Source organism: Pogona vitticeps, chromosome 6, assembly GCF_051106095.1.
Source record: "Pogona vitticeps strain Pit_001003342236 chromosome 6, PviZW2.1, whole genome shotgun sequence".
Classification (NCBI taxonomy): domain Eukaryota; kingdom Metazoa; phylum Chordata; class Lepidosauria; order Squamata; family Agamidae; genus Pogona; species Pogona vitticeps.
The window spans coordinates 18,319,181-18,343,374 of NC_135788.1; the positions used below are offsets into that span (position 1 = coordinate 18,319,181).

The 24,194-nt window shown below is 40.7% G+C and overlaps 1 protein-coding gene across 1 annotated transcript in view; it reads right to left on the reverse strand.

Moving 5' to 3' along the window:
* GPR158 (G protein-coupled receptor 158) overlaps nucleotides 1–24,194 on the reverse strand; it is a 132,086-nt gene that overhangs the window by 41,633 nt on the left and 66,259 nt on the right. The window contains exons 3-5 of the mRNA XM_020801472.3: nucleotides 22,793–22,895; nucleotides 15,240–15,457; nucleotides 2,479–2,547 (exon numbers count right to left, since the gene is read on the reverse strand). Of these exons, the coding sequence (XP_020657131.3) occupies nucleotides 2,479–2,547; nucleotides 15,240–15,457; nucleotides 22,793–22,895 (390 nt within the window). The remainder of the gene's footprint in view (nucleotides 1–2,478; nucleotides 2,548–15,239; nucleotides 15,458–22,792; nucleotides 22,896–24,194) is intronic.

A 24,194-nucleotide genomic window follows, 5' to 3' on the forward strand; every position in this document is an offset into this window, starting at 1 on the left:
TATTAATTGTAACTTGTTATAAATAACAATATTGCTTATAACATGTTGCTTCTTAGCTCTGGGCATGAATACAGAGGCTGATGAATAAGGCCAGCAAAGCTGGTATCAGAACCGCTACAGAGCTAAAAGAAACAAAAGTTAAAAATGCCCAAAATTGTTGAGCCTGGTACAACCCTCCCGGCTCTTAACTTGCACTGAGCTAACATATCTGTCTTCAAAAGTTCCACAATCCACGGGGCGAGTGTGCTAGTGCTGTCACTGTGTGTGGCATGAACCTCCAGAGAAACAGAAGAGTTCCAGACCACAGAGTCCTGTCTTTTTAAGGCTGTCCACTTTATAGAATGAAGGGGGTTCCTGAGAGGCAGTTTCTGGACAGAAGTATAAAAAAACATCAACAGAAGCAGGGCGGCAACCTTGTCAGAACTAGTTGCTTACCAGGAACAATACAAGGTCCTGAAACGTATGAACAAAGGAAGCCACATACAAACCACTGTTTGTCCATTACTGTAACTCTGACTGACATCAGGTCCTCAGTATTTCAGGCAGGATTCATCCCTCGTCCTATTTGGTGCCCCCTGGTATTTCCTAATGGTCTCCTACATAGGGCCCAACACTGCCCAACAACTTCCTCGGTCAGATAAAATTGAGTGTATTCATGGCAAGCTGGATAGCTCAGTGAGTCAGAGCACCTGGCTGTGGAGCTATAGATTTTGAGAGTTCAGTTCCCCGTAGGATAATCTTGGGATGGCAGAGTTGGAAAGGACCAAAGGGTTCATTGAGTTCAGCCACTGTCAAGGAGGTACAATGGGGAATTGTACTTCTAGCCTCTGGCTCCCTGGCGAGATCCTAATCCACTGAGCCTATGTAGATTTGTTAGTTAGTTAGGTATCCTTCAGTCTCGAAAGACTATGGTAACGTGCTCTGTATGGAGGACTTGGAACAGCGTCTAGTGTGGCTGAGGAGGCCAATTCGAGAGTGACAATCTCTTCCACACTGAAGACAGATCCAATCTGACCCCTGTCCAATTCCCTGCTTTTGCTGCTTTTGTGACTTCCTCTTCACCTCAGCCTGCTGGATAAGGGTCTCTTCAAATTGGGAGAGGCCGTGATGCAATGCCTGCCTCCAGGCTGAACGCTCAGATTTGTACAAGCTAAACATTTCCAGAGTGTCCCCCAGAAGGAAAAATTAAACTATTTCTGAGTTCTTTACCTATAAAACCCTGAAAAAGGACACACACACACAGACGTATGTATGTATGTATGTATGTATGTATGTATGTATGTATGTATGTATGTATGTATGTATGTATGTACGTACGTACGTACGTACGTACGTACGTAGGTAGGTAGGTAGGTAGGTAGGTAGGTAGGTAGGCATGTAGGCATGTAGGCATGTAGGCATGTAGGCAGGTAGGCAGGTAGGCATGTAGGCAGGTAGGTAGGCAGGTAGGTAGGTAGGTAGGTAGGTAGGCAGGCAGGCAGGCAGGCAGGCAGGTAGGTACTTTTGAATATGTACATACACACACTCTGCACAGAACAATACAGGAACTGGTATTAAGTAAGCCACCCCAGTTGGCTATGTCAAGCACAAAGCTGCAGCATTTGTATCCTTCTGTTTAATACTAGAGGAGCTGGCCCTACCACTGGGAAGTACTGTCCAAAAAAGTAATGTTTCTAAGCTGTGAATTGTGATGCCATGGCTGCATATTTCTAGTTACTGCAAAGAGAGCATAGACAGAAGGACCTTGGCGGATGACTTAACAGTGAGGAAAAAGTGTTGTGGGTGCTAACATGTTTTTAGGAACCTGATATATAGAAAGAACTTTTATCTGTGACATGCAGTTACTCATTAGGAACTCTCCTACATGCTGAAATATAGGCACGAGAAGCAGACATACATTGAGTCTGCTTCTTGTGCCTATATTTCAGCATGTTAAGCCCCATAGGTTCCTGGAAGCTCTCATTGTACCTCCTGCCTTTCCAGAGTCACTTTCTGGTTGCAGAACAATACAGTGCTAGAAGAAAACTAGATGTGGCCAGCAACATCTTTCCTTTACATGTTCCAGAAAAACAATCTGTTCTTTAAGGTAGGTGTTCTTCAAACCAAAACAACTCAGGACTCTTTCTCTTCTTATGCTGTTCTCCAGTGTGCCCACATAAAGCAAAAATAGAAGTGTCTTTGCTGAACATAAGGTGACAATGTATGGTGTATGATGGGGTGGTGACAGCGGGACAAGAGCAAATTTCCCTGTGTTACAATAAATGCAGCAGGCAGACCACAGTATTTTAGTCTATACTTTCTCTTTCTCAATACTGTATTCTCTTGGCTGGTTTGGGGAAAAAATGGTATGTTTCTCATAACAGCAGTAAGCCCAATTTCTCCCATCTTTTTTCAGCCACTAAAGCGAAGTCCCTGGATCAGACACATAACTCAATATCCCGCCTTTTGCCCTTTAAGAACACAAAAGTGGTAACTCACCGGGAAATAAAGAAGCAGTGACCCAAACAGGATAGTCTCCAGGAGAATGAGACCCGATGCCCTGATGCTCTAGAACAGAAACAGACAGGGAAAAGAAATTAGACTGACACAGCCATGATGGCTTTTTAATTTACTCTCTAGAATATTTACAATTAAAATGCTCACAGTTTTGTAATGTGAACCCATTTGGACTGACTGGGTTGTAGATTGTGAACAAGCTCAATATATTTTACCCTGTTTTCAGCAGAAGGCAGACAAACAACTAGCAAATTGATTGGCAAATCAATTAATCTAGACACTGAATATTGGGATCTAAACCATAGTCAGTTCCCAGTTAATGGCTTTGCCTGCTTGTCAGTTATCTGCAGGTACCCAGTGTGATGCAGTGGATGCAGCATGAGACGTGGGTTTGATTCCCCATCTCTGCCATGGAAACTCACTGGGAGATGGAACTGGTAAAAGCACTCCTTAAATACGTCACTTAACTTGAAAACCCTATTAGTGTCCCTATAAGACAGTTCTGACTTGATGGTACAAATAACTACAGTGGTGCCTTGACTTACAAACTTAATCCATCCCATAAAATGTTCTTAAGTCGAAAAGTTTGCAAGTCAGATCAGCATTTCTCATAGGAATACATTGAAAACCTATTAATCCATTCCAGCTGTTTTTTGTTCGTATGTAGAGGCACGATTTGTAAGTCAAAGCATTAGTTCCCATAGGAACTAATGCAAAGCTGGTTAATCTGTCCTCTACCACTGGTTCCTAGTTAATATGCTTAGGGTTGCAGTGTTAGCCTCACTGCTATCACAATAGTAAAAAGAAGCTGAAATGTTTTGTGGATCAATGAAACATAGACAGTCATGATATCCATGATGGAAAATGATAGCAACAACATATGTTTCTTCCATAATTAATTCTCAATTAAGTCACATCTATGTAAGTGTCTTAATAGTCTATGTAGTTAAAAAAACTACTGCATAAGCAATTATAAAATTGCATCAACATATGGTAAAAAAATCTTATCCCACAGCAGGGTTCCCCCCCCCTTCTAATGGTGCTGTCCTGGCATAATTTGTCCCTTGCTCTGGCTGACTTTTCTGGTCATTATTTATACCCTTACCTCCCTTTTATCAGCTATCAACAACTCTTTCCGCTGGGCCTGGGGGTCCAGAGGCCTAGTACAGCAACAAACTTTAAACAGCAATAAAATTTTCTATTGTCACTTCACCTTCTGTAACAAAAAGAACTTGGAACGCAGAATCTGTCCAACTGCCATTAGGACAATAAACATTCTTATCATGACTAACATTTTGCAAAGCCTGGAGGAAAAAAAGGAGGTATAATATTTTATTTATTTATTTTATTCATTCGATTTATACCCCCCTAGACAGCGTCTACTCAGGGCGGCCTACAAAATCATAATAAATGATCTGATACATCATGGTATTGTAAAAGTGCAGTACTGTAGTTACAGACGGTGCAAGTTATAGGAGTTGTAAATGCCATCTCCATTCATATTAACACACTGCAAAATAATACATTCTTCTTATTTCAATATTCTTTGAATTCTCTCCCACAGCTCGACTGCCAGATATTAATGTAATTCCTTTTGCTAGACAGTGTTTATCTACAGTGACCCTATTCATCTGGAGAGCTTGCTAATTGTTTTGCAGTGACTTTTAGTAAACTACTGTTTAAACTTCATTTTTAAAACCAATTTCTTTTTTGGAGCTACTTTTCCCATATACCTCTTAATTAATTTAACACCATCCACATTCAAACTTTCAGATCTTGACATTCGCCCAACAGTTGAGTGTGGTTATGTCTTGTTCCTAAATCTTCTCTGTTGCTAAAAACAAGATGAGGACAGAGGGACGGGAGATCTGCATTTCACCAACCCCCCGGAGAATCATTAAATGTCTCTTTGCCAAGATGGTGCAGCTGTCTTTGGGCATTGCCGTTTCCCACAGGCTGAGCAAGTGAGTGGTGTAATGAGGCTTGTCACAAATGTCAAAATATTTTTATCTTACCCTCTCTAATGGCTATCCTTTTGCTAGAAAACTACCATTAATGCAACACACATACAGTATATGGAAGACGAAAACGCTGTCATACATTCCTATAAAGCAAGGATGAGGGATGTGTGGCTCTCCAGAGGCTCTTGGACTACAACTCCCTTCACCCTAGCCAACATAACCCATGGTGATAAATGCTGGGAGTTGAAGTTCCACTATAATATCTTCAGAAACATATTTTGCCTACCTATACTATAAATGCTTAACTGTTTTCATTGAGCCAACAGGTATCAAAATTTAGTACTACGGCTTATGCGCATGGCAATCAGGGGTATCTTTTTGATTAGAAGAAATGTTGGCTTCATCTATTCCATTCTTTGGGCTTCCTTCTTTTCTCTGAGTTTAGTTACAGTCCTCACAGTAGTTGGACGATGGGACTGGAGAATGAATTTCTCCAACAAAATACAGTGTTTTGGAATTATCCTGACTGTAAAGCAAATTGTTTGAGGATACAGTTTGCAAACAAGACAAGCAGTTTTTCTTCTTTTCAGATATGCACAACTAGGATCTTTTTGTGAAACAAGGCATATACAGAGAGAAAGCACAAAAGGACTAGCTGTTTGATTTTTTTTTTAAAAAAAGCCAACAACACGTGCAATGTCTAGAAGTTGAGTCATGGCAACTGGACTTCTTGTTAGGTTGAAATGTTTCACTACTCCTCCAAGCAGCTATTTCAGTCGGGATGAGTAGTGAAACATTTCAACCTAACAAGAAAGAAGTCCAGTTGCCATGAGTCAACTTCCAGATAACCACACCTGGATGACTGAGAATCTTCACAGATTTAACACATGCAATGCTTTGAAATTTTCAAGAGCCTTGCAACCAAGCAGGAACGGTTGTAGTTTTGCACAATTTTACGATTTGCATAAATTCTGCAAAAATCTTTTTCACAGAAGAGAGAAATCTGGTTGATGCTGTTAAGAAATCTCTCACAAGACAGGTGGGGGTAAATCTGCAGTTTCTCAAACAAAGATTTACATCCCTATTTCAGATGAAACACTAAATGTATACTAACAGTTGCAAAACAAACACCAAAATCAAAATCAGAGACAAAGAAGCTACACTAAACATGCAATACAGTCCTGTTCGCTCATCTGATATTTGTAATGAACATTTAGGTTCATGCCATTTGATTGGGGTATGCATTTTTGTAAACATGTTTGTAAGCCCATTTAGTCTATTTTTATAAACAAAAATTTTATAACATTGCCTGCTTTGAGCTAGTAGATTCTCAAAGCAACTTATCCAATGAAACAAAAGATAAAATATAAATAGCCAACACTGGCCAAAATCCTGTTGCTTAGTGTAGTAAACTGCACTAGTGTAGTAAATTGCCCATTCAATTAGTGGGCAATTTGGTGAGTCATTTCCATTGATTAAGATGGGCCTATTCCAACTGTATCTTACTTTAGCATAGAAAGTTGCAGGTAGAGTAAGACCATTTGAAACAATGCAACTTTTAGAGGAGTTGACTCATTAAATCCCCATGGGTTCAATTGACCTACTCTAGTGCAATTTACTAAGTAGCAAGATTTTGGCCGCATTGACTTCAAAGTGTTGATGCTCGCGTATAAAGCCTTAAATGGCTTAGGGTCTCGATACTTGGCGGAACGCCTACTTCCACCAAGTTCTACCCGTGTCACTCACACAAGTCAGGAGGTGAGGCTGAGGAGCCTAACGCTGAAGGAGGCCTGGAAAGAAAAAGCAAGAAATCGGGCCTTCTCGGCGGTGGCTCCTTGCCTCTGGAATAACCTTCACCCTGACATTCGCGTGGCTCCCTCGCTGGGTATTTTTAAAAAACAATTAAAAACACTGATGTTTCGGCAGGCCTTCCCCTCAACCAATTCCTGATTTTCCCTCTTTTTTCCTCTCTCCTAGTGTCTACTCCATCTTGTCCAAAGTTTGTCCCCTTTTAAAAATTGTTTTAATTATATTGTATCACGCTTGTTGTAAGCCGCCTAGAGTGGTCTTAAGTGACTAGATAGGCGGGATATAAATAAAATAAATAAAATAATAAAATAATAAAAATAAAGCGGAACAGGTGGAAAAAACAATAGAGAAGTAAAAATAAAACAATTAAACCACCAGGGAGCAACATTCCCTCTAACCTTCCTCCAGCACTAAGTGGAAACTCCACCGCATGTGTGCAAGGTCCTGGCTGTAACCAGAACCAAAGGAGTGACAACACTAACTGTGGGTGCATGACACCAATACAGTGCTGGACACCCACACAGCTTAGAGGGAACATTGGCAGGGAGCAAAAAGTAATCAGGCTAAAAAAAAAAGGAATAACTGACATGCAAGAAACCTGAGCACAGAAAAAAGGCATAGAAAAGGTCTTTCCATGATTTGGATCCAGGTAAGCCCCACACAGATCATATTGTAAATATTGTAAAGGCCCTCAATCCATTCACCCCATGCCTAATTTCAGAAAGCATTGTGACCCAGAAACGTCAGATAGCAGAAGACTAATATATATTTCAGTTCACTCACAATCTCTAGCAGCAGTAGGGCTGTTAAATAACCATGTAGCACCAGCCTTCCTCCTAGCAAGGAGCAGTATTTCCCTCCATTTCATGATCTGCACTAAATGATTTCAAGCAAGAAGACAGCAGGCACAATCCACAGGGAATATTAGCTCCTCAGCAAACCTCGCTGAAATGAATGGGCTGTGCTGAAGCGCTCAGATCTGAATTGGGCCCCGGTCTCTCTTGGGTACTAGCTATAAGTAAACTTTAATTTTGCCTCAGGGAAATCATTAAATTTTTTAGATGGCTGCACTGCATCAGATAAAACACCACCAAAGCTCAAAGAAAAATTACACATGTTTGAAAGCCATTGTGTTTCAAATCTTCAAAGCCTCCGGCTGCTTGGATGCTGCAAGATTAATTAATATTGAATTTCCCCGTGTCAGTACCCAAGGACTTGAGTTTTGGAAGGTGTGGAATGATGAGAATTAAAAAAAAAACCAATGGGAAAAAAAGAGAGCAATAACAATTATTCAGTGTGTGATCGTCACACTTCAGCTATTTAGTACTGTTGACAAAAGGCTTTCCTGTGATCTTTCGGAAGCAGAATTAAAACTGATTCAATATAATGTTCAATATAGTTCTGTACTCAGGTCTCTAACAAATTACATCTGGTAGTCCTAAAAACCACCAAAAGCATGGGAATGCAGAAATAATTTCCATTTGGATCACTGCTTGTCATGTGTGTTTAGAGTTGCAGCCTCTGATCAGCACAGGATTCCCCGTTTGGTCTGTTTAAACTGATTCCTGCTTGTCTAGAGCTTGGAGAGTTATCTTTCATCAATATTATAATACAGTGCTGAAGTCACTTATAACTAGAGATGGGCTTGTTTCACAGCTGAACAGCTAATTTATAGTTTGGCACCCCGTCTCCTCCAGCGGGCACCCACTCAAAGGCAGAACCCAGAGGAGATGGGGCAGGGAAGCCAGACCATTGCCTCGGAGTGGATGCTGGAGACAACTGGGCACCCACTGAAGGGGGAAGGGCACTGAACCATGGATTACCTCTTCGACCAGGAAACGAACGGCCAAACCAGTGGTTCGTACCCATCTCTATCCATAACTAAACCCTTGTAAGATGACACATTCGGCATATAAACACATTTGCTGTTCTGGGCTATTGCTTTGCTTCCAACTTAATGGCGGCCCTAATAGTGTTTTTTGAGCCATGCCAGATGATGCAAGGACTTGTTTCCCATTGATGCTCTTGAGTGAGTTTCCATGCCACAGCAGGGATATGAATCCAGATCTCCTGATTCCTAGTTCAACACTCTATCCACTCTATACTGCACTGACTTTCCATAAAGATAGCTCAGTGGTTTAGGTATCTGGCTGCAGAGCCAGAGGTTGGGAGTTCAGTTCCCCACTGTGCCTCCTTGACAAGGGCTAGACTCGATGATCCATCGGGTCCCTTCCAGCTCTGCAGTTCTAAGATGATGGTGGTGGTGATGGTGATGATGATAATCAATACTGTACAGGTTTTGACCGATAATGATCACCATCACCATCACCATCACCATCACCACCACCACCACCACCACCATCACCACCACCACCACCACCACCATCATCATCATCATCATCATCATCATCATCATCGGTCAAAACTTGTATCTGCTATGTAATACCAGTCAATGTTTTTATAATTTTGATTGACTGTCCCTGATATTTTTGAGGAGTAGTAGTAGCAGTAGTAAAAGTGTGCCATCAAGTTAATTCAGACTTATGGAGACTCTTTCCAGGGTTTTCTAGGTAGAGAACCCTCAGAAGTTTTTTTTTTAAACCATTCCCTTCTTCTGGAGGCATCCTGGAATTGTGCAGCTTGCCCAAGGCCGGACAGACTGGCTCTGTTCACAGGAGTCACAGTGGGAAACCAGGCTCCCAACCCCTGGCTCCACAGACAGATACCTAAACCATTGAGCCATACAAGACAGCTAATAATAGCTATCTACGAGCTATCATTTAACTAATACTTCCTTGAACTGCTTGCCTCCCAGCTTGCTTCAGACTTAGTGATCAAAGTCTGACAGCAGGGAGAGGAAAGGAACAATTGAACGTGTACAAGCCGGAGAGATCTTTATTGAAATTTGCTCTCTCTTTTGATTCACCCCCTTCAACGTACTTATTAGTACCTGCTTCAACCATTATTTAAATTGGCCGTTCTTTCCTTACCTGTTCTAAGTTTTGTTTTTAATTAGCAAAATTGTCCGTTAGTGTCATTTTTGTTGCATTGTTTACTCACACTTAAATGCGAAACAAATTGAATTTCTTTTAATCCAAGCACAGGGGAGGCGGTTATGTAGAACAGCGTTTCAGGACTTCAACTCCCATGAGCCCTCAGGTTTGATTAAGTTAGTTGGGACTGATGGGAATTGCAGTCCAAAGCATCTGGAGGGCACCCACTTGGGGGGAAGCTGATGTAGCAGGGCAAAAAAATGGTAAAAGAATTAGGAACATAACGTAGGTAATGGAGAAACAGTGAGGGAACATCACTAAGACTAACATGTCATTGTTCCTACGAGGTGCTTTGGTATAATAGGACAGACTGGACCTGCTGCTCTGTTTAGTGTCAGAAAGGTTAACATAAACCAAGTTTGTACAAAAAAAGAAGCAAACACAGAGAAAATACTGCAGTGTGAGGATTTAGCAGCCAGCCATATTAGCTGGATCCTATGCAGAGATGTTGTTATGTGCTATCAAGTCTTTCCTGACTTTTGGTGACCCTAATAGAATTTTTGGAGCATGTGAGTGGTTTGAGGGTTGTTGTACCATTGCCACCCCTGCTGTCAGTGAGTTCCCATGGCTGAGCAGGGATTTGAACCCAGGTCTCCTGAGTCCTTTTCTGACAGTCTTATCCAGTACACCACCCTGGCTATCATCTACACAGACAGGAAACAGTAAAACAGTTTTCAGTAGTCATGCTGGTTTTGGGATTCAGGTATTTGTCATCAAAAAGGGAAGAACTTCCCATCTGTAAGTTAAAAAAACAGCATTCAGGCAAGAGCTTGCCTGAAGAGGAAGATCTTTGCCTGATAATGGAAGGAGAAGAGGGAACAGCACATTCCAAAGCCTGGGAGCAGCCACTGAGAAGGCCCTCACTTGTATCCTCACCAAATCAAGTGTTCTTTTTAAATGTACCATGTTTTCCTGAAAATAAGACAGGGTCCTATCTTAATTTTTGCTCCAAAAATGCATTAGGGCTTACTTTCAGGGGATGTTTTATTTTTTCATGTACAACTATCCACATTTATTCAAATACAGCCATGTCATCTTCTTCTGGTTGCTGCACAATGGTGGAGGGCAGGGTTTCACTTAACTAGGACTTATTTTTGGGGTAGGGCTTATATTACGAGTATCCTGAAAAATCATAGTAGGGCTTATTTTCAGGTTAGGTCTTATTTTCGGGGAAACAGGGTAATATACTGTTCAAAGAACTGGATGGTTTGTTAGATGGTTTTGAATAATGCGATGTAAGATATATGCCAGGAGTTCTTTACTAATTACCTGCAGATATCTAAATCTGTGCAAATCAATTTTTCATCTGATATGAGGAAGGATATTTCATGATTTCAAAGTCACATTTTAAAATATATCATAAATTTCTTTGCCAGAAATACTAATGCAGATTAAGTGTTTCTCTAACTACCTAACTGAACTGTTGATACTGGTCTAAAGCATGATTTACTTCTGCATTTTTGTGCTGCTTCAAAATATAAGAAAGATGAGAAGGCAGAAATCAGAAACAAATCTTATTTTAATTTAATAGTTATAATTGTATGTTCAATTATATGAGTAACATTGATGCCTCAGAAATCAGAACCCCATGTTGTTATTATTAACATCATCATTATGAAAATGATGAAAATAAACATCTTCATCTGCCACGTATACATGTGTGGTTTTGTGTATCATCATCATCATCATCATCATCTTAGAAATGCAAAGCTTGAAGGGACTCTGTGGATCATTGAGTCCAGCCCAGGTTGGGAGACACAGTTTGGAACTGCCAACCTCTGGCTTCCACACCACTGTACGATAATACAGGTAATATTGTGTGCATTTGCAAAGATCCATGTTCATTGATGGAAAGCTAAACCCAATGTTGTGTTCACTGAGTTAAAAGCATTTCCCACTTGATTTTTTTTGTCGTGCATCCCCAGTGTCCCCAGTATGTTTTGCCACTCACACCGGTTCACCTTTGGACACCACTTGTTATTTTCACCCTTTTTCGCTGCCACCAGAGGATATTATCCTCACTGTACCAATTATGAATCTCAGACTATTGCTGCGAAATGTAACAAGGTCTATTTATGGTTTGGTAGGTAAACCACAGAAGTAGAATCATGGATGTTCTTTTATTATTCAGTCAATAAATGTGGATTTGACTACATGTAAGCTTGCTTGTATTCATTCACTTTAATCAAGGTCTCAGTATATTCTGACTGTCTATGTATTTCTTATTCCTTTTGTCTCTTTTATATTCTCTAACACACCAACTCTCCAATCTCTTGTCTAAATATTTCCCAATCTTCTCTCTAACTGACTCCCTGTCTCTCTCAGTTCTCTTGACTCCGCCCCTCCTGTCTTGTCATTGGCTCCTCCACTAGAGCTCTAAAATGACTGACAGGAGTGACGTGTGGGCTGTCCGCCACAGTTTTTGATTCACCACTTTGGAAGCTAATTTCAAAGCCTGGTGCATGTTTCCCTAATGGTATCAGTTATTTAAGTCAGCCATTAAAGGCCTATAATATTACCATAATGAAGTAAAACTCCAGAGTGTGTTCGGAATGAGCTCTTCAGATAGGTTACCACCAGACTATTAAACAGATGCCTTTTCTCTGTAGTGGGATTATGGGACAGATAAGGAAGGAACCGGCTCTTTAATGTAAATCATAATTGCAGCAAACACGTGTATCCTAATCTTGACAAATACAAAGGATTTGCCGCAGAAAAGGAGGAGGAGGAAGAGCAGATGAAGGAGACGGTGGAAGAAAAATCACAGCAACTCGTTCTGAGGTTTCCTGACAGGCCTTTAATAGAGGGAACTGACAGGAAGCGATCCAATACAGAATCTGTAGCTAGATTCTGTTGATTGGGCAATGATGGCTGAGGAAAGCGAAATAGAAACATGCCTATTTATAGGAAGAGGTGATTATAGCTATTAATTCAAGCGGTGGGAATCAAGTATTTTACAGGCATTTTGTTGCCCTGGCTATACTGAGCAAACTGGAAGGTTATTTTTAAAGCTGATTCACTCTAATGCTATCATGGTATGTATGTATGTATGTATGTATGTATGTATGTATGTATGTATGTATGTATGTATGTATGTATGTATGTATGTATGTATGTATGTATGCATGCATGCATGCATGCATGTATGCATGTATGAATGAATGAATGAATGAATGAATGAATGAATGAATGAATGAATGAATGTAAAGACTAACTATGGTTTTAAAGGATTTTTCCAATTGCTCAAATGCCAGACACCTCACTCTGGGGGAAAATAAATAAAATACTTTGCTCCTTGCAAAACACTCTTTAGCACTTGCACGTTTAAAAAGGTTTTACAAGAAATGTGCAAAGGATCTCCCAATCCCATCTATTTCCAATTACAGGCTTCAGGGTGTGTCCTGACATTTCCTGTGCCCTTTTGAGGCCATGTTGACCTGATCCTGATCCAGGCCTGTGATTATATTTATGCATTTCTAATTCTCTATGAAAAGCAGAGGGAAACCCAAAGCATCCTTATGAATGGGGAAATGGACATAGGAGGGCAAAGTCAAAGTCCAAATTATATAGTCAGGTCAAAAGGGCATATGGACAGCATCAGTTTAGCACTCTGATTTTGATTTTGTCTTAAATTTGATTTGATTAAGTCAAAAACAAACTGATGAATCAATTCATCGATTCATCAGAGAAAAAATCATAAATTCATGATTTGTGATTTGTTGACTTTGACAAATCATGAATCAAAATGAATCACCATCTTTCTGATCCGTGCCGATTTCAAATGCTTCTTGTTTTTGGCTTTTAAATATTGTGTTTTTTTTTAAAAAAAATGTAAGTAAGCCACCTTGGGTTCTTTTAAGGAGAAAAGTGTGATAAAAATATTTTTAATAATAAACAAAATAAAATAATGTAAGTACACGTAGTATATGGAGGATTAAGGATGGTGGTCAATGATTATTTCAGTCCCTGCTACTGAGATGATACTGGGACTCCGTCTCCACCGCACCAAAGATTGTTTTGCTTTCGCAAGCATTTTGGCATACTGATATTGTCATAAATGCCCAGTTATAGCATATATGGCCATATGTCCCAGGTGTTATTCTCCCTGGAAGAGAATGCATATTTCTAAACTGACCCACTATCCTGTTCTGGAATCCAGAAGAATTTCAAAGTTATTTCTACTATGTAGTTCCTCCCTCCCTGAAGAGTGAATTTCATAAATGAAGGACCTTCAGTATCATTGGTGGCTCTCTAATAAGGATGTGTAAATACAGCATTACTCACAGCCGCCTAGAGTGGTCTAATATGATCAGATAGGCGGGATAGAAATAAAATAAATAAATAAATAAATAAATAAATTTCTGAAAAAGGTTATCTTAACTCATTGATACACTTCTGTTGAAAAACCCATTGCAAGACTTTTTGCTCCTGCTTTGCTGGATAGCTCAATGATTTAGGTATCTGCGGTTCGGAGTTTAGCTCGCCAGAACAGCCAACCTGTGTGGTGTTGGGAAAGCTGCACAGTTCCGGGATGCGCCCAGAAGGAGGTAAACCACTTCTGAGTACTCTCCACCTAGAAAACCCTACCATAAGTCGGAATTGATTTGACGGCACACAATTATTATTATATGAAAGCAAAAAGGTCAAAGCCTTCTTTTTTCAGCAGCAGGAAGGCTTTTAAAAACGAACTTTTTAAATTTTGCACAGGGCAAAAAGCCCTTATATTTTGCATAAAATGCTTGGGAAATAACAAATTTCCCCCCTTGCGCCTACCACTTCTGTGAGCATTTTTTAAAAGTCCTAAAATATTAAAAAAAAAATTGCAAAAACTCTAGTAATCTTTCCCAGTAAAGACAGTATGTTTTAAGGATTTCATTTTCACCTGCATTTATCAGACAGGTATACAGCATGCCAAAATCTACATACAAATACAGAGTATTTTCTTCCAAAGCAGCTAACAATAAGGCAGGTATAGCTTGGCATTGTACCACAAGACCGGTATAAATCAGGTATCTATTTCACATACTAAAGCTTCTCTCTGTGCAGGAATCCATGCAGAATACATTGCCCAGGTTAGTCTTAACCTTGGTGGTTCTCTGCCTTATGAACCAGAAAAAAATCAGTGCAAGCTAAAATATTTTTGTATCTATGCCAACGATGGGGAACTATGCATTTATATCCCAAGTCTCCATACAGTTATGAGTTCCAGCACTAAAAATCACACAGAAGACTTTGTGAAATACTGTATAGGAGATTCTTACTTTCAGAAAGTCTACAAGAGGATGATGATGAGAATAATGGAGAAGGGTTGGCCGGCATGCATTGCATATCCACAGCATCCGATTTAGGAGCTCCTGAAGAGGTCTATGTAGACTACTACAGGATCATCCAGTCCATCCTCCCTGATTCCCCACCCCAATACCTTCTTCCAGAAAGGTCTTTTTGTATGGATATGAATGAGGATTTCTACTGGAAGTGTTCAGGAGCTGCAATTCTCATCTAAAGTCCAGATCCTTCTGCCTGATATTCTGAAACTAGATATGGACCACCAATCCATTCATGAATGGCAGACTTCTTGTGCTTCTCATAGGTAGTATGGCCCAGGCCCCAGAAATTAATTACTCTTGAGTCTAGATAAGGCTTGTGACCTGATATTCCTTCCCCCCATTATCCCCTTTTCAAGCTACAGAGTTTAGAGACAGTCAACAGTCATTCAAATCAGGTCTGCAACAAGCTTGGCAAGTCAGCCCTCTTGAAAATCTGGGCACCAATTCAAGCCGCTACATTACGGCTGTGGTAATTGACTGTAATCTTCCCCTCAGTAGCACATTTAGGTCACTCCCTGATAAACAAAGGTGTCTTGTGACAAATAAATAAAGGCAGAAGGACTTTAAAAGGGGGAATCTGTTTCTCCATTTACCTTTGCTTTGCGAAAGCGGTAGACCACGAGCATGCTTATGAAGACCAACAGCATACAGAGAGTTTGGAATGAGATGATAGCAAGCCGTAAATACTTGTCCTCCTGTGCATAGCAGGGAGTGTCATCTGTACAGTACGAACATCCTTCCCTGCAGGGCAAGCAGGCGTAGACCTCCTCAGTCATCTTACTTCCAGAAAATTGACTCTCTGCATCATTTCCTGAAAGTATCAGAGACAGAGGGGGGAAAGATACTATGACATACAAGCTTTGGAAGAACAAAAAAAACTACAGTATTCTCTTTACTTTTCTGTTGACCATACTCCACACTCCCACTGACTGAGCCATATATAGCTATGAAGTATAGTTGTCATTTGGGAAATGCAATGTATTGCTTGAGGCCCTGCAGTGCCATCAGGTAGAATGTGGAGAAAAAGGTCCAGGGCATCGCTCAGCAAAATGAGTTGGAGGGCATAAAAACACAACAGATTTTAAGTCAGTGAAGGAATACATGTCACCTATAAAGGAGGATGAAGATTTCAGAGCTTTCTCTGTCATGTAAAAAGGTTCCCCTTGACAATTTTTTGTTCAGTCGTGTTCAACTTTAGGGGGCGGTGCTCATCCCCGTTTCCAAGCCATAGAGCCAGGGTTTTGTCCGAAGACAATCTTCCGTGGTCACATGGCCAGTGTGACTTAGAAATGAAACGTTGTTACCTTCCCACCGAGGTGGTCCCTATTGATCTACTCGCATTTGCATGCTTTCAAACCGCTAGGTTGGCAGGAGCTGGGACAAGTGACGGGCGCTCACTCCATCACGTGGATTCGATCTTATGACTGCTTGGTCTTCTGACCCTGCAGCACAGGCTTCTGCGGTTTAGCCCACAGTATTTTGCACAAAAAAAGTTCGTGTTTTGCCTAATATTTTGCAAAAACAGAACTTTTTTTTTTTTGCCCGTACAAAGTTTTGGGCAAAAACCACTTCTACGAATTTTTCACAAAGAAGTTCTAAATCACGAAAAGGGCACAAAAATCCTTGTAACTTCACCCAGCGGGGAGAAAGCATTTGAAAGGATTCATTCTATTTTGTAAGAACAAAAGAGCAATGCTCCCTACCCTCGATGTTTTCTTTCAAATTGACATGGGCTGTTTGATTGACAGTTATCTTGACACACTATTTTTAAAAACTTGCTAGCTAGCCACAGTTTATTCACAGTGCTAGATGTGATTTTATTTTATTTTCAGGCACTTATCAAGGATTTTCCTTCAGAACTATTCATCTGTGCATGTGTTATCAGTTGATTTCTCTGTATGTGAGCATTACTGTAGCTTTGATGAATGGCACTTAAATATGTGAACAGACTATATCAAACAGCAGTAGGTTTGAGAAAATATTTTGTATGTAATGTTGGATTCCTGATGGTCCCACCTAGCGCTACAGTTAGAAATGCCTGAGTAATTTGTTTTATCCACAGTTTAGAGTGAAACACTGCAATTCATACTTTGAAGATTAATAAACAGATTGAAGCACAGTGATCATACAGTTGTAGAACTTTCCTGAATTTTGCAATACAGTTCTCTTTCAAAATGCAAAGCACTTTTGTTTTTCAGAAGAAAATGCATAAGGAAATGTAAATGTTACGAACATATGTGTACAAAGACATGTATTTTGTGGAAAAGCATGTTAATATTTAAAGAAGAATTTCCATGCAGGTCTTTCAAAATGCAGATAAGGTGGGGAAACAGATGTAACAGCTTTATAACTGAATACACGTGAAACTGATTCAGGCTAGAAATAGATTCCTTCTTGTCCATCGGTAATGGCAGTCAAGAACAGAGTGTACATGGATGAAAAGCCATCATTCTGAGAATGGGAAGAGCATATAATCAGCCACATTAAAAAAAGTTTTTTAACATAGTTAGGATTAGGGCTGAACAAACATGGCTTGGGTTTTGTCTCCCTAACCTAACCCCTATCTTGAAGCTGGTCCATTCCTAGCCCTGCTTTGATCCCTCTCCCAACATCATCCCGCAAGCCCTACGCACAGCCTGCCTCATTGACCCACAGATTCACAGGAAATGGGCAACTGGAAACCACAAGCTTGTCAGACGTGCACTGCAAATTTTTCCCACACTCTGGAGCTACCTCTGCTGGTATTGCCTCTATAGACAGTCTGTACCTGAGCCCTTCCCCATGGATGAACAACAGATACATGCTTATTATTACAGACATCCATTTTAGACTACAGCTTCCAGAGTTCCTCAGCCAGCGCAGTGATGGCCATGCCAACTGAGGAATTCTGGAAACTATAATCCACCAACACAACTTTTTTGCTAGTCTCTAAGGGACATGGTGGTGCTGCGGGTTAAACTGTAGAAGCCTCTATGCTACAACGTCAGAAGACCTGAAGTCATAAGATTGAATCCACACGACGGAGTGAGCCCCTGTCGCTTGTCGCAGCTCCCGCCAACCTAGCAGTTCAAAAGCATGCAAACTGCAAAAATGCGAGTAGATAAATAGGTACCACCACGGTGGGAAGGTAACATGTCTAGTAGCGCTGGCCACGTGACCACAGAAGATTGTCTTCGGACAAAAGCTAGCTCTATGGGTTGGAAACGGAGATGAGCACCGCCCCCTAGAGTCAGACATGATTGGACAAATTGTCAAGGGGAACCTTTACCTAAGGAAGATGTTGCAGGCTTGCCAGCCCACCTTGTGTGGGCCAGCCTACAGTATCCAATCATAAATAGAACAGCCTGTCTACTGACCTTACAAACCTGGTTTCCCGATGATTGCCCTGATTGGTTGTCTATCATTCCTGATGCTTCAGCCTTGTAGGGCATGCCTGATCCTGCTACTTTTATGTTAAGAGCTATCTAGGCTGCACCCCATCACGCCTTCTGAACCATCAAAGTATTGACATTCTCTGTAGGTCTTTGCCGTGAGCAAAGCCATTTTTCACTTTCCTCGCTGGATTCTGTTCTCTGACTGAGCTTTCTGTGGTGCTTCAGAAAAGTAAACAGGGCTCTTTTCTGGCATTTTGCACGAAGAAGAAAACGACACACACAATCCCATCTGCCTTGCTCTCTCAGCAATTTACTCTGCTTCTCAGTTCTGCCTGAACCTACAACTGTGCAGCCTCACAGGAAGCAGAAGGATGGCAAAGTCTTAAGTGGTAAAAGCATCTGGCCGGCAAAATCTTGATTATTAATGATGGTGAGCAAGCAAGAACACAGCTTGACTTTCAGATTCCTTGCTGGGTTTGCAGAGCTGCCAGTTAGATAAACAATCTTTTTTTAAAAAAAGAAGAAGTGAAAACCTAAAGTGCTGAAGAAATTTCACAGTGCATCAGAGGCAGAAAAAGAAAATAATAAATCTCCACTATTCCAGTCTGCAGAAATTGCTTTCTTAAAGTAGAGCCGTAAAATGCAAGGTTTTTGACAATACCAGTTCTGGCATCATTTAGCCCCTGAATCTCCTGGAGAAGATATAATTCTAATTAAAGAAAGTTATCCTAGTTAGCAAATAGTCACAATAAAACATGACGCATTAAATCTGCAGTCCTAGACATGTTGCATATATACTTAGACCCACCTGAAAATAATGGCATTGACTTCAAAGTTGGCATGTAAGTCTTCATTTTCTCATGCATAAGAACAAACAAACAAACAAATAAAAACTCCACATTTTCCTCCTTACCCACAGGATGGTGTGACATTTTATTTCATTATTGAAAACATTCTCACCATAGTAAGAATGATTCAATTGTGCAATTGTGCAAAATAGCAAAAGCATGGACTTCTGTTGTATGGGATTTTGAAAATCAGAAGCAATTGATAGGTTGTTTGAGTCTTTTTGATACATTAGCCAGTCCTTCTGTGCTACATGGTTTTGCCATGTATATGTATTTTACTTCACAAATGCCCTGAGACATTTTGCACAAATGGCAGAAACCTCAATTTAAAAAGAAAAACCTTCTCCCAGGCTCATTCTTGCACTGGAAGTGAGAAATCTCCCGGGGGGAGGGCAGCAATTTTTTGACAGTCTGTCTCAAAATGTTAAGGCAGCCTGTGCCACTAAGAATTAATTATTTTGTGAGCATTTTGCCACATCCTTGTTTCTGAGTAATTGTGCGCATCATTCATCTCACTCTCCCTCCTTCTGGAGGGGTCCACGGTCCCTCCCCCCCTTTCTCTCCCTCTTTTCAGAGCTGAGTTTTCCAGGTCTGTGGACATTTTACTCTTGTATACTACTATCCGGACCCATTTTTCTGCTTGTCAGACTTTAGCCAAAGAGCTATACAAACAATAGACCTCTGGGTCATGCTATTTTTTTTACAGGAATAATCCCGACTCCTTTTCTCATTTTGCATTCATTTCAATGATAAACGTCTTTGGATTTTATTTTTTCTTTTATGTTGGCAGTGGAGGTGACAGCTACAGTTTTCTGTTCTGAACCAGTGGCTTTTCTTTCATCCCTTGACAGTCTCCTGTCCTGTTTTGACATAAGCTGTCTCATCCTTTGGTTTTGATAAAATACATATATTCTGTTTGGCAGACTAAGAGTCTGATCAAACAGCTTCACTTCCTGGAAGGAGGATTTCAATGTCTGTCACAATATGTTGCATTGCTGTACAAAAACATTTTTTTTAAAAAAAATCTTTCAATTTATCCTTATATGCAAGTGTGGCGATTCCACCGTAAACCTCCTTGTACATATGTATCTATCATTAACTATGAGTTAATGAGTTAACTAGAGTGGCCTTTTAGGCCAGATGGGCGGGGTATAAATCAAATAAATAAACAAACAAACAAACTATACCAGGTTTGTATGTGAACAGTTTTGAATGCCTAAATTGTGTGTACATGGGGAAAGAGGAGAGATTAGGATAAAGTCATCAGTGCAGCACAACAAGTGCCATGCATGGCCTGTCTTCACCCCCAGAGAGGCTCCCCCACTTACCACCCAGTGCACACTGCTCTTCCTCTACTCCTTGTGCAATCTTCCAGTCCAAGCAGGAGCATGGACTTCCCTCCTCTGACTCCTCTGGCAGCCACCCACTCAAACAAGGAGGCAGGGCAGGGATTGCTGCAGCGCAGCTCTTGAGTGGACAACTGCCAGAGGAGGCAGAGGAAGGAAGTCCATGCTCCTGCCAGGACTGGAAGATTGCACAAAGAGGATGGAAAGAGCAGTATGCACTGGGTGGTTAAGTGGGAGAGCTGGCCAGGGAGTGGGGGCAGTGTATGTGCGGCATCTGTGGTGCTGTGTCAACTACTTTAGACAACCCCGCATGAAGTGATTTGTGCCTATTACTAATAGAGAGGTAGTGTGATTAGCAGTTGAATAATTGAATCTGATTGGTGGTTGGGATGTGATGGGAGGAGTCTGCTCTGTGTGACAATTTTGACCCACCTCAGGGGTGTGTAAGCCACTAGTGTAAAACTCAGTGGATAAGGTAATCACCTCCTCACCAAAGTGGGAAAGTGGCAACAGCACATGCCGTGTCATCACTGTTATCAGTCTTTTCTCTCTTCTTTGGCATGCAGGCCATTTATTTTTAATGTGTGGTTTTGAAAAACTTTGTAAATTGTCAGAAAGAAATGAACAGGACACTGTCTTATAAGCTGTGCTCTGACAACGTGTGCATAGGGTTGAACCGAGCTCACTGGAGGATAGGTGAGATATAAATGCCACACGATCAATTAATTTGAGGCTCGTAAATGTAGACTATGCTGGACAAATGTTATTGTTTCTGTGTATTTATTCTGTGCATCTTATCGAGATTTGCAGGATCCCATATGAGCAAGATTTGAGCAGAAGAAGGTATACCCTCTTTATGAATTGGTCAACCCAACATTTCTTGAGACGATACAGGAGCTTGGAGAGGCACGGATTGTGGTATTTATGTTGCATAGCAGCAATGAAAGCTTGCATTGGGTCCAGCAAAAATTGTGTTTGGAGCCAGCTGAACATTTACATGGTGATCCTCTGGCTTGCTGGACACTGAAGCTTCTATTGCAGGGCTGTGGAAGCTGGAAAGGTTACTTTTCTACCCCTGGGATTAACTGTGAGCTGCATCAGCCCCTGAAACACAACCAGAAGGGGCCCAAGGCCCTCTGGTCTTGGGTAGAGTTAGGCAAAACAGTCACAAGGGCTGCATCCTGATTTAAAGAAAATATTACCTACTCCTGGAAGCTCTCAAAAAACACTGTTCTCTTTTTTCAGCCCAGCCGGTTTTGTCTTTGCCGGTAGGGGTGCAGAGGTATCTGGCAGGAGGCATAAAAACTGACAGAGGGCTGTGAGTGGCACGCAGGATGCATCTTGCCAACCCCTGTTCTATTGCATGGAAGAGTTGGTGCAATTAAAATAGCCACCCTTGAGAAGCTGGATATTTCTGGATCAGAGGCTTTCAGTCATCTCTCATTTATCCCTATTGTCTTCTCTGCTCTTCTTTGAACACCTTACAGAGTGGAGCACCTTACATTTCAGGAAAGAAGTCTGCCTGCTGAGATTAGCCAAGGGCATGCAAATCTGTTTTTAATCTGTGCTTCCACCTGTGTTCAATTTTGGTTTGCAGTGACTTGAGTCTTAGGTGAGTGGGTGGGTGGGTGGCAGGGAGCACATGAGTCTAATTAATTAATTAGGCAGCCCAGTTGGCTGCTGCCTTTTCTGGAACAGCACCGGTACCATCATTTTGAATCAACTAACTTCAAGTCAAAAGAAGCTTTTTTTTAAATTACTAACTAGAACTGCAACTAAATTCTTAGAAAGAACCATGTAGCTAGAACTAGAAGGAACTAATTACAGTACTTTTAAAAGTGACTGGTTCGCAAAACTACTTTCCCTCTCAGTAAAGCATTTACTAAGGTAATGTAATTATAGAGGAAGCCTCTCTAAGATAAAACCCTTGGGGGTGAAGAAGTGAGGTGTATTTAACAACCTTTTTCATACATAATCTTAGAAACAGAAATTCTCCTGTGCTTAGAAGGTGACTGGATGATCAAATTAAAGTACTCTAGCATAAACAAACTCTATCTTCCAGGAAATGATGCAAAATTGGAATGATTTACACTCTTCACAGCAGAGCTAACAAAATTCAGTTAACCCAAGAGCCTCTAATTTTTGATTTCTGAAGGTTTGTATCCTGAGAAAACCATCAGCTACTTTATCATTGTTGAGCTATATAAAAGCGAAATGTCAAAGAAAAATTAGCAAAACTAACACAGACATAAACAGGGAATAGCACAGGCTTCTGTTCTAAATATCAGTGCCAAAACTTGTTACTGCCCAGCTGCAAAGCAAGACATTCTTTTTTAAAAATAATAACAATAAATTAATATTTATTTACAAAGCCAAACATACTTAAAAAGTAGGTATGTTTTACCAGGCTCCCTGGAGTATCGCCGATGATAAACCATGAGCCTGAAATTCTTTAAGTGATTATGTAATCCCAGAGTTGCAGGCCATAGGGAATATAATGTATAACCCTGACAAGGATAAAAAGGAATCCTACATTATTAATGCATTATGTTTTTCAAACTCAAGCAAAGGCACTTACTGTAAAAGCGGTTCATTGCAAATATTTTGGGATTATAGAATCCGGCCTTACAAATGCATGTATAGGCTCCGAGGACAAATCCAAGGCCTTTAATTGGGAGACACTGCAAAAGAAGGAAAGACAAGGAAACAGGATAAATGAGATGCCCACTTTTTAATTAAATAATAAAATTCATGTGCCATCAAGTCAATTCTAACTTATGGTGATCATTTTCAGGGTTTTCAGGGCAGTTTGCCCAAGGCCACACAGGCTGGCTGTACTCACAGGAGTCACTGTGAGAAATTGTGAACTCCTAACGTCTGCAGCCAAATACCTAAACCACTGAGCTATCCACATTATAAGGGCTAACAGTACATCTGGGGGTTTGCTCAACAGAAACTTCTTTTGCTTTGTTGCTAAGATTAGAAAAAAAGACTATGAGTCAACAAATTAAAAGCACAGGATTACCACAGACAATGCAACCCCCTTAGCTTTGGATGTATCTGGGCCATGCTGTGACACTTTGAGAGGCAGAGCCTGCTCAGTGCCTGAATACTTACACTCGAACACGTGAAGAGTTCCACATTGGCTCTGCAGTTAAAAAAAAGCAATGCAAAAACTGTTCGAAGTGCAAGACACAAAAACATTTAGGGTTGAAAAAAAAATCAAGATAAAACCATTGTTTTATTTGGATTATCTGTATTAGCAGATTGACCCACATTACTGTGGTACATATGACAGTAGACTTTACATTACCATAGTGGTTATAAATATTTAACAGGAACAATGTATTTTACACACCTACTTCTGTAGTCAATGGCAATTGCATTTTCTGTTACGGAGAGACAAGTGTGAAGAGCTTGGAAAGTTACGTTTTGAAAAGAATTCATTATATTACTGTCATTAATGTTATTTTAAAAAGAAGTCTAGTCATATACGACGTTACTCATGATATTACTCATTAGGTATGGCATTTGCAATGTCTTGTTTGTATGTCTGCTGAGGCGATAGAGAGAAGAGGCAGACAGACAAGCAGACCTTTCCAGGGCAGGCCAATGAGAAGGATAGATTCAGCCTGAAACAGCTGCCCACCCAAATTACAGAAGGGCTGACTGAAGCCCCCTCAATGCCATATGCTTGAAACTTGCTCCTTCCAGATTTCCTTCCTTTCAAAGCCAGACACTGCTCATCTCCTAATCACCATAATCCTCCCTTTTCTTTCTCTGATTTTGTTCTCTTTCTCTCTTCTTGCTCTGTACTGTCCAACAGAACACAAGACTGTAATACCTACAATCCTATCCTATTTGCTCCTGTTTTATGGGGTGGCTTAGTTGCCCATTGATTCAGAATAGTCAAACAGATCTAAATGGCATTAGTTGAGACTCAGATCAGTCCCTTTGTCTTCCCTTCTGCTTCCAGATTC